The sequence below is a fragment of the Anas platyrhynchos genome, chromosome 3, assembly GCF_047663525.1.
Source record: "Anas platyrhynchos isolate ZD024472 breed Pekin duck chromosome 3, IASCAAS_PekinDuck_T2T, whole genome shotgun sequence".
Classification (NCBI taxonomy): Eukaryota; Metazoa; Chordata; class Aves; order Anseriformes; family Anatidae; genus Anas; species Anas platyrhynchos.
Window position 1 is genome coordinate 14,065,650 of NC_092589.1, and position 17,229 is coordinate 14,082,878.

The 17,229-nt window shown below is 44.0% G+C and overlaps 2 protein-coding genes and 1 long non-coding RNA gene across 3 annotated transcripts in view; all 3 read right to left on the bottom strand.

Moving 5' to 3' along the window:
- COMMD1 (copper metabolism domain containing 1) overlaps nt 1–10,232 on the bottom strand; it is a 76,291-nt gene extending 66,059 nt beyond the window's left edge. The window contains exon 1 of the mRNA XM_005019110.5: nt 9,966–10,232. Within this exon, the coding sequence (XP_005019167.2) occupies nt 9,966–10,187 (222 nt within the window). The 5' untranslated portion in view covers nt 10,188–10,232. The remainder of the gene's footprint in view (nt 1–9,965) is intronic.
- Nucleotides 31–5,244, bottom strand: LOC119716334 (uncharacterized). Its single transcript, XR_005264189.2, has 2 exons — nt 2,571–5,244; nt 31–357 (listed from the first exon to the last, which is right to left on the bottom strand). It is a non-coding gene; the product is annotated as an uncharacterized lncRNA (long non-coding RNA).
- A 1,727-nt stretch (nt 10,233–11,959) lies between the features above and the next one.
- CRLS1 (cardiolipin synthase 1) lies at nt 11,960–17,227 on the bottom strand. Its single transcript, XM_038176151.2, has 7 exons — nt 16,680–17,227; nt 15,536–15,673; nt 14,859–14,988; nt 14,300–14,385; nt 14,001–14,069; nt 13,608–13,699; nt 11,960–12,280 (listed from the first exon to the last, which is right to left on the bottom strand). Exons 1-7 carry the CDS (start codon nt 17,076–17,078, stop codon nt 12,193–12,195), a joined length of 1,002 nt encoding a protein of 333 aa, XP_038032079.2. The 5' UTR covers nt 17,079–17,227; the 3' UTR covers nt 11,960–12,192.
- Between the last annotated feature and the right edge of the window lie 2 nt (nt 17,228–17,229).

Below are 17,229 nucleotides of genomic sequence, written 5' to 3' on the forward strand. Positions count from 1 at the left end.
GCCACAGAGGTCTTGCAACTTCCAGACAGATCGGGCTTAGTCCACGTATTTATTAAATGCATTTTAGAAGTTACTGCATAGAAGTATCCATCATTATCCATAATGACAAATACAAAACTAAAAAAAAAAGCAGAATATTAAAGGTTTTTCCTTTAAGGATGTCACTCCCTTCATCTTGCCCTTAAGACAGAGCACCTCTAGGGATGAATTGGGATGAGTTTGAGAGCCTTCTCAGTAAGCTGTAAGCAATCCTTCTACCCGAGGAGAGCCCCCAGGGAGCCGGGCAGGTTGCTCAGGCTGGAGCTCAAGTCCTTGGAGGGTCTCACCTGGCAACTTCTGCCCCATGGGGCTCAGTGGCTAAAATGTAAATAAACAAAAGACATCACATAACAATCATGGTTCCTAGTAATATATATTTTTAAATAAACTATTGCAAACATCAACATCCCCTGAGCACACTGAAGAGTTCAAGGCTCCACCACACTGGAAAAAAACCTCCAAATACAAGTTGTAAAATGGAGTAATTCCAGCAAGTCCCATAGAACTTTCACCATGATTTGGGTTTCTGATATTGAAAGATTTTTTTATTTTTTAAGTTGATCTAAGCAACTGGGTACTGCACTTAACAGAGTAGAAAAACTCTTACACATCACACCCATACCACGGTGACTACACATTACCAGGAATGGAAAACTTCAGCTGCTTAGCAAGTAAAGAGATGATGTAAGTGTCGCCTGAATTTCTTTGTAATACTGTGAACTTCAGTGGCTCAAGTCAATGCCACAGCATGGTGCTGGCTATCCAAGGCACGAACAGCTTTTTCTGCTGCTCTCTGCTTGTTCTGAACTTTCTGTGAAACACGGATGTGCATATGTTAGCAGAGATGATGGTCGCTCCGAGATCAAATAGTCTCGTTCTCTAGTAAGATTAATCATTACTCACGGTTTAAAAGTATGTATATATGGAAAAAAAAAAAAAAGAAGTCTTATCCGCTCAGCTGTGCTGCATCTTGACACTGGCAAGGTTGGAAGAAGAATTTTTCCTCCACTGCCAACTTTAGGGCACTCCTGGAGCAAGAAAATATTTATTCTCCTTCAAAACAGCAGTAACAAGCCCAATTTTAAAAGTACCTGATCACAAAAAAACACAATTTCAGTGCAGTCCTGGGTAGAGTAAAAAAAAAAAAAAAAAAAAAAAAAGTGTTTATTACTAGAAACATATTGTACTTAAAATGGAAATAAAGGTTAAAACTGGACTAAAAAGAGAAAATTTGAACAGTTGAGCTGTGTCGGCCCAAACCTCCATCAAGCCCAGGATCCTTTCTGACACTGGGCACCTCGGAAGGAGTGTAAGGAAATGATAAGCAAGGACAACTTCCCTGGTAAGCACTCCCAGCTTCCACATATCCACAGCCTGTGGACTTTGTGAGCTACACATCATACCCAATGCTCTCGGCAGAAAGCATCTTTCCCCTCTTGATCTCACTGCTGATGGGGAGGACGCTGGTGCTTGCTCCCCGCCTGCAGCTAAGCTTTAGGCTCCAGGTAAGAAGCCAGCAGTTCCTGAAGCTTCAAAGTCAGGATGCAAAACAAATAATGCTCCTAGATGAAGTTCTGATCACTCTGTCCAAGGTGAAATTAATGTAAATGACAAGAACAACCAAATCACTAGCTTGCTCTGGATGGTCTTCTGGTTTCTCAGTCTTTCATAGAAAACAGAGCAGTCAAGACTCCCATATAAGCACAGCCTTCGCTTTTCCTTTTAGTTCTTCTTCAGGCATCAAACAGAAGGAAAATGAGAGACAAGTCAAGTTCCCACCTCTTCATAGGCCACATTTAAAGCAGAAAGACAATTAATACTAGTCCAAGAAACCACCAGAACTGAGGCAGAAGGTGGCAGTGACTTCATCATCCTCTTCAGCATTTCACCAAGGGAACAGGAAATGGAGAATGAGTGTTACTGAAATAAAAGCATGAAACCACACCTGAAGCCTAAGGGGGTCTTTTCCCCTTTTCACATATACTTCATATGGCACGTGTTGGACAAATACTAATTAAGACTAGTGGAAGCATTTAATTTGTAGCAATGAACTTGAAAAATCAAGAGCTAACTCCACAGTCTTCAGTCAGACTAGACTCTTCTGAAGGTCAATGGAAAGACTGCAGCAACCAGATGGGACTCCTGAATTCCAGCACAACCAAAATACTTTATTCCCTGTGCATGTGTATGGGCCCAAGCAAGTGCACACATGTACATATTACCATGATAAACTCACCTGTGGTTTTTTTTTTTTGTTTGTTTTGTGTTTTGTTTTTTTGAAGGAAAACTGTTATTGATGACGAAACTACTACATACTTGCAAAAATCCTACAGATATGACAAAAACTATGTATTTGGATGGGAAAAGGGAAATGAATGGGACACAAAACATGCTAACCACCAGAGAACCCAGCTTTCTCACCAGTATGCTGCTCTGGAAGCCAATTAGCAGAGTCACCAGATTTTCAGCAGGGCATTATTAAGTTAAAACATAACGCACCGTCATCATAAGCATCAAGAGCTGGCACCTACCTGTCTGCTCTAAACATGAGACTGTGGCCACCACCTCCACAGCTGGGACTGAGCACGTGGATCTCTAGAGATAAAATCAGAAAGTACCCACACCAGAACTGAGGAAAAACCGAGAGAGGCTTGCTTCTAATTTGAGCAATACAGAGCTTACCACATCAATGACGCAAGTTTGCCTACTTCTTTTAATTTACCACTTGTCTATAGATAAGGAGATAAATAAACGATGCGATGCAAAAGGTCAAGTAAACCATTAAAAGTAAAGTAAGCCCTTTTTAATTAAATGGCACGGCTGCAGTATGTTGGCACTTTACAGCCTCAAATGAAATGAGTCTAGGACCGCTCTCATTAGGAAGTGATCTTTCATCTCTGTCTCACACCTGAGTTAGAGAAAATACTCCTGATTAAATAAACTGTATTAGAGCCCTTCTGTTTCTGCCTGCCTTCAGGAGGTGTGCTCGTTAATGCCCAGCAGCAGGAGTGCTAAAATGTTTGCAGTTTGCAGGTGCAGATGAGAATCCTCACTCAGGCCACGTTGTTCAAAGGACAGCCCAATTGGTAGGAAACTGCTCGTGCTGCAAGAATCCCTCACCTTCATATCCCGTAGCTCCCAGCAAAAACACTGCCTCCTGAACACCTCTTCAGTAATTAAAATAGTGACAAAAACAGAATACGAAAGGCTTGAACTTCATACAAACACTGAGCTCTGCAACTGGAGAAACTGAAAAAAGAATAAATAATAAAGAAATGCAGAGTGATGAAAGCGTATTGTTCTTATTAACATACAAGCAATAAACCGCTGCTCGAGGCAGTGAAGCACGAAACCTACGGCTACTTGAAATGTCCTTCAGCCATGTAGCATCCTGCAGCCTCCTCTCCAGCCCATTCTCTTGAAGAACTTTTCCCCTCTGGTGAGTGTTATTCCAGAGCTGCCAGCCCCACCAGCCCCTACTCGAACTGACCTCATATACACGTACAGAGATCTAAAATAATTAAGCATGGAAGCACTTTTACCATGAACGTTTTTATCACTACAGTATAGCAGATGGTATTTCAAGTGAACATGCAATTTTCTACCCTCCTAAGATGATGTTGAAATAAGACCAAAAAAAAGGGAACAATAACTGTAGGCATGTAAAGGAACAGAAAATGCACGCCCTGACACCAGACCCCGCAGAGGTGGCGGCTGGGATATGCAATAGCTGTGTTTCACTGGATTAAAAAACAACTGGGGTTGTTGCTCAGCTGTCCCAGGCAAACATCAATTTGGATAATGATCATTTTTCTCGTGCACGTCCCATTTTAACCCAGCAGACATGCCCACCCTCCCGCATAAAACCCTGCACAGAGTTATTGTTAGCACATCTCTGCCTAGCCCAATAAAATTACTCAAAATTAGCACATTGGTGGGAATGAGAGGTTTCACACCATGTAGGATGCAGATTTGGGCAGAAAGCATCTGATATGGACACAGTACTTGCTGATAGCCTCTTACAGGCTAACTTGTTGACTTTTACCCATATTGAGAAGAATGAACCTATCTAACTGGCACTCATTTTCAGTGAATAGACACGGGAATAACTCCAGGCATCAGAGAGCAAGTAATCTTTCCTGGTAACTCTTCCCAAAGGATTTCACCTCAGCCTTGGGATCGAGGCCGCTCTGCCTCTGAGAAGCTTGGGCTGCCAAGGCAATCATGAAGCGTTCAATAAGGAGCCCAGGACAAACCCACACATGTGAAGAATCACAAGGTAGCTGAGAGAAGGAAGAACAGCAGCTCTCTTGCCAGGCCAGAAAACGCAAGAAGTTTGGGTTTTCCCCCACCAATGGTGTCAGCAGAAACCCTGAAGAAAAGGCCTCTACCGTCCCCTGAAGGAGACACGAAGGCCTCCGTCCTCCTCAGCGGATAAACTCCACGACCAGCTTTCTGCTCGGACTTCTCCCATCAAGGCAGACCCCTTTCACCAAGATCTATCGTCTCTTCCCTCCCAAGCAGCAGCAGTAACACTTTGGGACCCCTTCTCCAGGTGACAACAGCAGGTTGGCCAGGACAGGACTGCAGTTGGGTGACAGCCTTTAGGGACACGGTGCACCAAAGGCAGCAACCAGCCCTCGAAGCACCCGCAGCTCCCCGGTGCTCGTCCCCAGAGTTTTGTGCTCTGAGCAATTTCATCTGCTGGTGGCACTGAGGTTTTCCCCCCTAAGTCTTTAGATCGGATTTTGATCAAAAGGTTTCTTCCCTGACAGACAGCCTCCAAAGGCACAATGACTGATAGCCACCAGCAGCAACGGGGCATCTCACAGGCTTCAGGATGGGAATTAAAGAAGCTGTGAAGGCAAGCAGGGCCAAACAACAACAGTACCATCAGCTTCCTGGCTTAAACAGCAGGGAAATAAAATACCACTGTTGATAGAACAGCTGGTAGGAATAGCAGTGTGATTTCTAGTGGAAATGATAGGAAGATGGCTAAGAAATGCTGTCCTGTGTGATGTTTTGGGTGCATTTCCCGTGCTGGGTATCAAATGCTCAGTTCTCCCACAGTACTTATGTACATCCTGATTAATATTTTACCAGTGACATACTGCTGTATTCATTACAGATGGTAACACCCTCACTATTTGCAAAAAATAAATCAAATATAATATTTATACGCCGCGTGATGAATTTTCGTTGTCATTTAGCCAACGTACAGCTTGTTCTGAAGCAGAAGTGAGCCGGGATGCTTCCAGCACATTCGGTAAATTCAAGAGCCTGTCGCCACCAAAAGGAAAAAAGTGGAATTACTCTAGATGTAAAGTACTTTTTATTTATTTATTTATTTATTTTTTAACCACAGGAACTAACTCAGCAAATAAATTTACATGAGGAGGAGACAAAGTTAGTATTTTGATCAGGATGAAGAAGTCTTTGAAAACCAAAAATGCTTGGGGCGAGAATTTGCAGGAGCAGATCTCTCCCCGTTCCTCCAGGCTTTGTAAATGTATGGGATTGGGGCTGGGAAATATGCAAGGAAAAAGTAAAAAGTAATTGACAAAACATTGACATGATGCAGTTCTCCAAGGCCAACCTTCCCAGAGCTTTGTTCTGCTTTCTAGGAAATTCCACAAGAAATGAGATGTTTAAAAAAAAAAAAAAAAAAAAAAAAAAAAAAAAAAAAAAAGTAAAGGTCACTAGAGATAAATTTAATAAGGAAACGCCGTTTCTCTATAAAATAAGTCTGGGACCTTAGAAAGAGGCCAGATTATTCAAGCACATTCTGCAGAAAAACACACACAGATCTACAGGGAGGAAATGAAACAGCCAGAAGAAGTGGACTGTCAAGACAAATTTTATAAATAAAATAAAGCAAAGTATAATAAAATAAAACACAAGACTACACAAAGACCAGGAAAAAATAAGTCCTATTGCTGCAGTACATGGGATACACTTTTGTGGACTCTATTCATTTGCACACATTTCACAGGTGCCCTGCTTTTCAGGTGCTTGAGAAGTTACCGTGCTTTGTATACACGGAACGCAGGAGGGCACAGTGAAGTCCTTCACTTTATTTCTGTTAGAGCTTATATAAATAAGTGGCTGATTTATGCATGGACTGATTCAGAGTACTGATTTATGATTACTACTTAGAGGACACAAAGTACTACAGCAGTTAAATAGTCACAAGGCCAATGAATCTCTCTGCTTCTAACAATGAACTGACAGCATGAGTATACGTCAGGAAAAAAACAAGCAAGGGGAATGAGGTACTGTTTATCCCATCCAGATTAGGTGCTTACAATCCCTACAGAGACAACAGAAGACAATAAAGCATCTTATCTTTCCCATATTGACCACATAAGAACCTGGGCTCTTAAACAAGATATCTGAAAACAAACAGCACGGCTACTGCCCAGCACAATGTATTTGGTGTGATTAGGTGTTATTATCAATGGAGACACAAAAAGTTACGTCTTGTTCTAAATTTCAGGTGCAGATCACTGCTACACATGGGAATTGGCTGCACGAGCAAGTTCTCTCTGCTCCTGTTCTGCTGTTTGTTCCCCCCTGCCTTATCCAAAGAAAGAAAAGATATATATTAAAAAAAAAAAAGGAAAAAACACAAGTATTGATGTTAATACTTTAATCACGCACGTTTTTCACAATAAGTTAGATACAAGGATTGAAATAGATTTACTCAGCCATTGACAAGGAAGGGACAACACATCTTCAGGCAGAGCTTGCTCCTCCAGGTACTGGGGAGACTCTAGCATTCAAGACGTGTGTCCAAAGAGTAAGATGTTACACATCTAGGAACACTTCTCAAGTCTACACAATTTGAGAAGCTGACACGACACACACACTTAAATTCATAGAGACACTAAAAGTATTCCAGGCAATTCCCTGAAGAATGCAAGTACGGGTTTTGTGGTTCTCGGCTGGTGAAGATTTAGTTCAGCAACTTGTATTGCCAAGGCAACTTGACCCTCAAGTCTCCCCCTGCCACGTTGTTCAAACAACAGGAAACGTCTCACGCTGTATTTATTCTGTGTGATGGCTTCAGATGAGACAGTCTACGCCACAGGCAGAGATTTGTAAGCTAGCTCTGAGAGCTGAAAAGGAAGCATCACCAATAATACCTAGGACAACGGGCAGACAAAAGCTTAAGCCTTGGTACTTCCAAAGCATAACTTCTACCTCCCCACACTGACAGAAGCATGAGAGATACGGCCCTCTAAACAACCTAAAAGCCAAGGGATTTTTTCAGGATCTCTGTGGCTCAGCATCCTGAAGTATCCACAGGACTTTGGTGTTACTTCCTTTAAGTGCCCCACTAGATATAACGACACCAAAATCCATGCATACTCATCCTGAAGTTGTGCCTGAACAAAGCATTGCTGATTGCTTAGCTTAAAACTTCAACTTTGAAGTGCACCAATCTGTACAAAATTTGACTGTTTCCCAGGAATTTCACCCGTAAGGAGATGAGCAGAGTTCTGGGCATAAAGGCCAGCAGACACACACCTGGTAACAACAAGATGCTACCTTGAATTGGAAGGTGTGACCTCAAAGACCACAGGTGTTACCAGTTCTGGTTCTTAAAGCAGCACCTGGGGAACATGAAATCCTTCCCCCAGCAAATTGCCATGCTTCTGACCTGTATGCTGGTGTTACAACAATGAATAAACATCTCACAATTTTAATCATGTTTTCTAGGGCCTGGATTAACATTATGTAAAGAACAACTCTACCGTGCTTGAATAAGACCTGGCTTTGAAAGGGAAAATAAGAACACCCACAGACACAACCAGAAAGTCTTAAGTCCTGCAAGAATCAGAGTTTCAGATTCAGGTGGCAATATTCATTTCAGCATTTTCTGGGTATCAGCTGAATTGATCATTAAAGAAACTACGGACTCTACGTAAAAGCAGAAAATAAGTGCTAGTATCCTCATCGAATTCCAAACCTACCAACTATGTTTGCTAAAATTCTTTAGCTATTTCCTCTGGATGTGGCACTGGTTTTTCTTCTGGCCTCAAATACATCATTTTGGCTGAGCAGCTGTCACACTTCAGTCATGGCTAAGGAGCTACATGTTTCTGTAAAAACAGTGCATGCATAGAGTTTGGAGAATGTTCCTATAGCGCTAGCATTTATCTGAAGTTACTACATTATAGAACTGCATTGAAATGAGTAGAAAAAATACTACTTGTATTTGCTGGTTGTCTGTCACAGGTAGTCAAAAGCACCTCAAGAAAACACCAAACGATCTATGAAAAACAGGTGGGTCAAAAATAAGAAGAGTCACATCTGAAAATAGCCACCAGAACAGAGGACAGAGAATAACGCAGTAAAATCTGGCTTACGCAGACTTAGAGGAAACCAATTTCAAAAATAAACCATAAGAGTGAACCAGAAATTCTAATCTAGAGAATCTAGAGCAGAAGGTTGAAATATTAGCCAAATTACACAGTAAAAAAAAAAAAAAAAAAAAAAAAAAAAAAAAAAAAACACGCACAAAGTATCTATTTTTTTTAAAGAATATGGTAGAGCAGAAAGTTCAGTCCGTGGCTTTTTGTTTTGTCTCCCACTGGTCCTGTGGCTGCCGAGTAGGACTCGAAACATCCTGGCTTTGAGCCAAGGCATCAGGACATGACACTCATGAGGCATTAGTAATGCCAGTCACCATCACCCCCTAAGAGGGAACAGAGCACAGACAGTGGGTCTGAGGAACTCTGGTTTGCTGCCCACTGTACAAACTGACATTGATTTTGTTTTTCTTCAGTGAACTGATGAAAGAAATCACCTCACGCCCTACTCCCCTTCACTCGCTACTCCTGGCTATGCAGTCCAAGCTGCCTCCTTCATTCACTCTGACACTCAACCGATCTTTTCATGAGACAATTTACACTCAGGAGCTACAGTCTTTCTGTTTCTCTTCCTCCTCTTGAGTTATTCAACAACCCATCAGGAAACTGTCAGGTTACAGAGTGGTCTAGAAAGCACTGCAGTTGTCAGAAGGAAGCGGCAATAGATATGTGCAAAAAGGGGGCAAGAACACCCACCTTTTGAATCAAAGAATGGTTTGGGGTGGATTTTGGCAACAACACACTGCTAATTAGCATAGTGCATCTTGCAAGATACCGGGCAGATCTGACTGCTGTGGCTACCAAGGCAGATGTCTTCAGGTGTGAACAACAATAAAGAAATGACAAATCAAAGCGGTACGTTTCACGTACACGGCTCCTTACCTTACGGACAAACAAGGGGATGCTGCTGCTAACGGTGCTGTGAGCATGGTGTAATTATGAAAGATTAAGCTGGAGATGATGACTGCTGCCCTGTGGTCAGGAATTAGGGCAGCACCTGCTGTGCTAACACGCCTGTTAGTGCTAAGATACCACCCCCTGATACAGAGTTAGTGATGGAGAAACAACAGAAAGATGTTTTACAATCATTTATCTTTTGAGTAGAATACATGCTTTTGACCTTGTGAGAAATAAAAATATAGAGAGAAATAAAAATATAGAGACAAATAAAGCCAGTATCTTCTATTTTTTTTTGGACATCTTCCTGCCATACAAAATGATCCAAGGTAATTCCAAGTATTTCTTAGAGAGCTGTAAGTTAACATATAGGGTTGTTAAGGAGAGATGAATGATCTTTAGTAAAAGAAGGAGCATAAGGTAACAGTATGCACTGGTAGAGGACAAAGCAGATGCCGGAGCTTTATTTAAGATGCCAAGGAAGGTCTTAGAAAGAAAAGACCCACAACATAAGAAGTTGGCTGCTACCTAGTGGGATGCGGGCGTTACACACCCAAAACCAAACCCAATCTCCCGCTCCTCCTCACGGGAACCCCCCGACCAGCCCCGTGCCGAGCCGTGGGGACCCCCCCGGACCCCAGCCCCCGGGGGTACCTGCAGGAGGCCGCCCATCTTGGCTCGCAGGGCCGCGAACTCCTCGGGGGCCGCCTCGGGGTAGAGCTGCCCGCGGAGCAGCTCGGCCGTCAGCGCCGCGTTGCCGTGGTAGGCGGCCTGCGCGATGCCGCTGAGCAGGGCAGCCAGAGCTTTACAGCCCTCCGAGCCCGCTCCCAGTGCCTGGGACTGGTGGGACTGGTGTGACTGCGGCTGCTCGGCCATGTTGGAGGGGCGGCCCCAGCGCCTCGGCCCGCCCCGCTGCCGGCTCTCGGCTGGCGCCTGGCGGCCGGGGCTCGGGGTGGGAAGAGGCGGCTCTCGCCTTCCTGGCAGGATGAAAGGGAGCTCTGTGGGTGAGGAGGAGCTCGTGTTTTCGTCAGGGTGTCGTGGTTGGAGCCGGCACGGAGCCGTGCCCGAGGTAGCACTCACGCGGTGGAGGAGAAAGTGGTGGGTGCTGTTCCTCTTCACGGCTGGGTGAGGGATGGGGTGCTCCAGCCATCCCATAGGAAACAGCAAGCACCAACCAAATCCGTACCTCGAAACGCAGCAGCTCTAGAAGAACTTTATTTAACACAAATGTTGAGGCACACGCTGCCAGGCAATCATACATTTGACTTACCAACACAAGCAGTGACGCACACCAGCATGGATCCTTCACTGTCATCCCTTCGCTATTACACATTCACTGATGTAATTACAACATTCGCTATTATCACCACTATTTTTCCACGCCCTGACAATGCAATGTTTCAAAGTTATCCATGAATTAAAAAAAAAAAAAGCCATCCCCCAGAAGCCACAACCACAGAGGAATGACCCACTGCAGTGCAGTAAACCCCTGCGTTTTGAAATGTACTTGAATTAAAAAACTTCATTTTTTACTAAATATTCAAGTATTTTAAGGAAACTTCCATAGGATGTGCTTTGTATCCCTTTGTTGTAAGACACAAGGTAAACCACAAAACGTGGGGACAGTTCAGAAAGAGGTACTAATAAAAATCAAGTGTTTTCGCTGTGCACCACTCTATACAAGTTCTAATATAAAAAATATTAAAATGCTTTGTATGTACAGGCATATACAGTCACAAAAGAGCCTACATGCTCTCAAAGGAGATGCCTACAGCAACTGTTCTTCTGTTAATACAGTGGCATCATATACCACCTGATTTCAAATATTTAAGCCCTTCATTGTTGTACTTTTATGACATACAAGAAATATCATGTGTTGCTCTAAAATATAAATTATGATCGATACAGTCTGTTCTGCTCCATTCTTTATTCTGTATCTTTCTGAAAGCACGGAACTGGCAAAGAACACAGACCAGGTGCCTGGATCTGAGTGGGATTGCTGTATACCTCTTGAAGCTGGAGGCACAGGAAAAATCACCAGGATGTGCATCTATTATTTTCTTTCAGTTTTTCTGTTGATTTGGAGATCTGTTAACACGCTCACTTTCTCTAGTGGAGCTGGAAACACAGGAGATGCCGTTTGTTCCAATCACTAGAAATTAGTACTGTAGTAAGAGGAATGTATCTCCGTGCCTAATTTGGCTACAGACTCTTCAATGCACAGCTAACCATTCCTGGACTCAAAACACTCCTCTGGTGAGAATATTTGCTCCTATTTAAAAATAAAGTAAATATGAGCAGAGGAGAAGGGGCAGGGGGAAGTAATAGCCCTTCAATGGCCTGTCTGTATCACCATGGAAAATGAGATAATGTTTCCTCTCACTCTGGGTTAAATTTCTAGAGATTCTGCTCCTCGATGACATTCGTTCTCCCGCTGCAAGCTGAAATGTGTCATTAAGTCCTAATAAGCAATGCTGCTTTATTGACTTAGGTTGAGGTACAAATTTGCTTTAAAATTGCTTTTTCTTCTCAAATCTGTTCAGTTCGTTGCATGAAGATGGCAAAACAGCTGGAGAAAAGTGTCTACTTCTGACTTCAAAACCAGTATAAAATTATTCAAAATGCACATGGCAGCAACCAGTGACCTGTGTCTTTAAGAATATTTTTTATTTGATTTTGTAAACAACCTTAATTTTAAACAAATTAAAAATACATTGAAAATTCTCTATTTATATACACAGTACATGTTCAAACTTCACTTCATTGTGTTACCATGGTTTAAGCAGAAAAACAGGTTTCTATCCAAAGCCCAGTTGAATTACAACCATCCTCTGCAGTACAGCAAACCATCGTGCCAAGACACGGTCCTTTCAGCAATACTTCATTTGTTATTTATCACCTGAACCGTTTTTCGGCCGTAGTGGTAATAGCTGTACGCAGATGTTACCGTCGTGAACGCTGTGATGCACCTTTGGGAAAAAGAGTTCCTGTAAGTCAGGTGAGTCCGAGTATGACAGTAAATGTTAACACTTGTTTTAAAGAAGGGAAGAGACAATCATCTGCTTCAGTTTGTAGCCTGCAGAATTTTTACCAGCGTGGGAAGTGACTGATGTGAGAAACTATCCCTTGGCTGCACAAAAGGGGAGCATTCAGATAATAGGAAATACTTGAACTTAGTATTTCAACAAGCACCAAAGCTAAAGCTCAAGTTCTGTATTCGGCCTCTTTTTTTCCCTTCCCGGGCATTAGGAATTTCTAAATGAGCAGTGCTCCTCTCTGTCAAAGGCTGGCACCGTTCACTCGTGAGTCACTATTACAGTCCTGCCCCTCGCTGCCACTGCCAGGCTCGCTGACATCACTGTTGGAGCATTCCTACAGCATCCTGGTAAGTTACACCTCACATTTCTTCATTACTCACTATACGGGAACTCTCTCAGAGTCCCAGAGAAATAGCAAGGAAAGCATCTTTCACAGAGGCAGTTTTGGGTTCGGCTTTCCAACGGGATGAAAAACACAGTTGACTGTTAAGATAAAGGTTCCTAACTCCTTAAAAGCTTTGAGGCTGTTTTTCTGTTTTGTTTGCTTTTTAAAAAAGGCAAGTAAAGCTGGATCTTTCACTACTTTAAACCAAGTTACGAAGTAATGCAGCCATCTGCAGTTCTGCCTCTTTGTTCCAGACTCTTGCCTAAGAGCTGAGGATAAATAATGCCACAATTAATTGTTCAGGTCTGCAATGACAGTGACGGGAAAGGCCATTATTTAAAGAAGTACACTCCTGGTGGCCTGTTTTCATTTGATCTCTCCCCTTTTCTCCCCTTCCTCTCTATAGCCCAGGAGGAATCATTGACTTTTTCAGGCACTTTATTTAAAGAGGGTGCAGAAACCAAGATTTCAGGATAGCAGGTAGAGCATAAAACAAAAGAAAATACCTCCTGTCTATTTTTACTGGTATCAAGATTGTTTCTCTAGAACATACAAAGAACACATACAGCTTTTCTTCTCACTCCCTTCTTTTATACTAATCTGAACGTACACTTTGCCTATATACACCATATCTATTCTCAAGACTTGTTTCTTAGCTGTTATTCCTAGATCTTACCTGGTCTCAAAATAAGTGCCAATAAATATATAGCTGCCGTGTCAATTAAGAATAAATGTGCAAAAATTCAGCCATAGGGGGTCTATGACATCATTTGGGCACAGTTTTTTTGTTCCACACAATTAGATTAACCTCAATTACCAGTTTCGTAAGGAGTACGTTAAATTATCTGGAAAAAGAACGAAGAGATGAGTTACCATAACGTCTGCAGGTAGATGCTGTCGACATAATTGAAAACAGGAGCTGCTAAAGACGCTGCCACCAGAAGTAGCTGAACAGCTGTATTCATCTGATAAAAGCAAAATTAGAAATGTGATCAAAACAAAGTGCCCTCTCCAAGGAATACCAATATACACTTTTAATACTTGTTTAAGTAAAAGTCTATATACTACTACTTAAAAAGTACCAGAAAAAAATGTTTTAAAACTTCTTTTAACAAACTATCTTACACATTTGAAGTTGCCTCCAAATTAGTTGGCACTAGATTGAAACTGCACTCAGCAGCAGCAGAAAACAGCTTCCTCCCACCAAACTACAGCTCGCCCCAGCTACGGAGAAATTTATCTTTTCTAATGAGTTATTACTCTTACCTTGCTAATGAATGTTGGTTTTAGTTGGGCTGTAGCATAACAGGGATTAAAATACCTGCTGAGTGTTCTCTGTTAGGAGAGAAAAGAGGAAAAAAGGCAATTCTAGCAGATTCAGTTTGATACACCTCTTAAGCTATCAACCCATGTTTTGAGCAACCATCAAGAGTGAAAAATCTATTGGTTACAACTTGTTAATGCTTACTCATTTTATATACACATGAAGTATGTTAAAATAAGATTCAATCACAGTAAAAAATGATTACATGCTCATAGAGTTTTGTTTAACGCTACAAACTTACCGGTGGAGAGAGAGTTTTGTATCGCACGTAAAAAACAGCAGCGATGAGTGCTACATCCCTCAGAATGATCATGGAAGTCAGTGAAACTGAAAAACCAAGCCAACAGGATCTAGTGAAAAATCACGTCCACGACTAAGAACAAAATGAAACAAAAAGAGCACAACGCATGAAGCAAGAAGAAATAGCCACCTTCAACTTCTAAACAACTTCTAGGTATGACTGAAGATTTTTAATGTGACTTCTGAAAGGGTTTCATGTGAAGTCTTAAATCAATCCGTCCTGAGAAATCTTTTGATATACCTGCTGACTACCATTGCTTTGAAGAAATTACACTTGAAAACAGCAGCAATGCTTTTTGATTTGTAGATCTGGGCGGGGGGCAGAGGTGTGTTTTTTGTTCAAGTATGTAACAGTAGCAAATAACAAAGTACAACTAACTGGCAAAACTGAAGTTTTGAGCAATACAGAGTTTTCCTTCCAGAAACAGAAGAAATATTATCACACATAGGATTAACTTCTGTACCTAACACAGCTTTGGCAAGTAATGATATTTTCTCACCTGGGATAAGATTTGCACAAGTTAGGCTTACGTAGAGCACGCTGATGAGAATTTTATCTGCCAGAGGATCAAGAGCACTTCCCAAGGCTGATTTCTGATTAGCCCAATTTCGTGCAATAAATCCATCCAACTAGGAAAAACACAATTCAATATTTTTGTATTAAAGAGCTAAGAATACAACAGCTTTTATGTGCTTCTGTTACAGAAAGATTTCCTGAATGCCATGACACAGGACAGCTAGTTTAAGTTTGATGAGATATGACACCTGTTAGCTGATACTTGTATCACTTTTTCCCTCCCCCATGTTGCATTCCAGATTCTGGAAGCCTTCAAAGATATTCAGTTCCCATTATTTCAAAGAAAAATGAAGAAGATGTTTTAAAGTGCACATCTCAACAGACCTCTGGGTGCATGAGCACTGGCTGGACAGTGCCCACACAGGGATGGGAAGGAACCCACCCAGCTAACCCCACGGCTCTACCAGCACCAAGGTACAGCAGCTCACCATGGTGTCACAAAGGACACGTACAGCATTTCTAGAAAATGATGAGCATAAAAATGTGCCTGTTCCTATAGTTTACTCATTCCTATTCTATTCTCTCAATTCCGATGTACGTCGATGGGGTCACCACACCCCAGGCTATCCCCAAAGCATCTCCAAACCAATGCAAACGTACCAAATCCGTTACGCCAGCCAAAACGAAGACACCGAGTGCAACATTGAAATTTTCTTCAACGATCAAATAGCCCAAGACTGGCGCCAGACCCATCCTCGCCATCGACAGTATGTTTGGGATCGTCCATGGGTTTTCATACTGCAAAGCAAGAAAGGAGAAACTTCAGGCCAGGAAGGCAGATTCTCGTTTAGCACGTAATGACAGCAGTCAAGGTAAGCAGGGGGCTGAGGCAGGGAAGCCCTGCAGATGTTGGCAGCGAGCTGCCATTTGGGCAGGGCGCAAAGCACCTGAGTGGTAAACATTAACCAAGGCTTTGGTTTGGCAAATAGGGCACCACGAGAGAAGACACAACTGAGAGAAAACCTCCCGTGACAGATTTCCCTTATAGAAAGACCCTACCCAAATAAGATTCCCCTGACAGAAATACTCCCCCTGAGAGAAGATCCACTGACAGAAAGACCTCCCTGACAAATTTCCCTGAGATCTCCCTGACAGAAAGACCCCCCCCCCAACAGAAGATTCCCCTGACAGAAATACTCTGACAGAAGATCCCCTGACAGAAAGACCTCCCTGACAGAAGATTTCCCTGACAAAATGACCCCTACCCAACATAAGATTCCCCTGACAGAAATACTCCCCCTGACAGAAGATTTCCCTGACAGATTTCCTTGGTTTCCCTGACAGAAAGACCCCTTCCGACAGAAGATCCCATGACAGAAAGACCCCCCTGACAGATTTCCTTGACAGGTTTCCCTGACAGAAAGACCCCTCCCCAACATAAGATTCCCCTGACAGAAATACTTCCCCTGACAGATTACCTTTAGATTTCCCTGACAGAAAGACCCCCCTCTGACAGAAGACCCCCTGACAGAAATACTCCCCCTGAGAGAAGATCCCCTGACAGAAATACTCCCCCTGAGAGAAGATCCCCTGACAGAAAGACCTCCCCTGACAAAAAGATCTCCCCTGACAGATTTCCTTGACAGGTTTCCCTGACAGAACGACCCCCCAGCAGAAGACTCCCCTGACAGAAACATTCTGACAGAAGATCCCCTGACAAATATCCCTGCCAGCAAGCCCCCCCCACCAGAAGCTCCCCAAACAGAAGCCCCCCTTCCAACCTCCCCCCCCCCCCCCCACGCACCAGCTCAGCGCAGCGCCCCGCCGCGCTCCTCTCCCGGCACGGCTCCTGCGGCGCGGGGCCCCCGCTGCCGGCCCTGGGGTGGCCGAGGCGGCTCCAGAGGGCGGCGGCAGCGGCGGGGAAGGGCGGCGGGGGGAGAGGAGGCGGCGGCGGCGGCCGCTGGCGGTGGCGGAGGAGCCGCGGGGGCTGCCCCAGGCCGCCCCCCCCCATGAGGCAGAACCCGCCGCCGGCACCACCATGGCGCCGCCCCCCAGCCCCGGGCGGGCTCCCTAAAGACCTGGCCCCTCCGCCTCCACCTCCACCACCGGTGCCACCGCCGCCGCCGCCGTCTCCCGGTCGCCTCCTCCCCGCGGTGCGGAGGAGCCCCCAGAGCCCCCTGCCGAGCCAAGCGGCGGCCAGCATAGTGCGAGGCGCCCGCTACTCGCGCTGCGGCCCTGCCCGCCCGACCCAGCGGCCTCCCGCCGCCGCCTCCGCCGCCGCCATGGGCCCGGGGACAGGGGGCGGGCGGGCGGGCGGCGCCGTGTGGCCGCGCACCGGGACCAGGAGGAGGAGG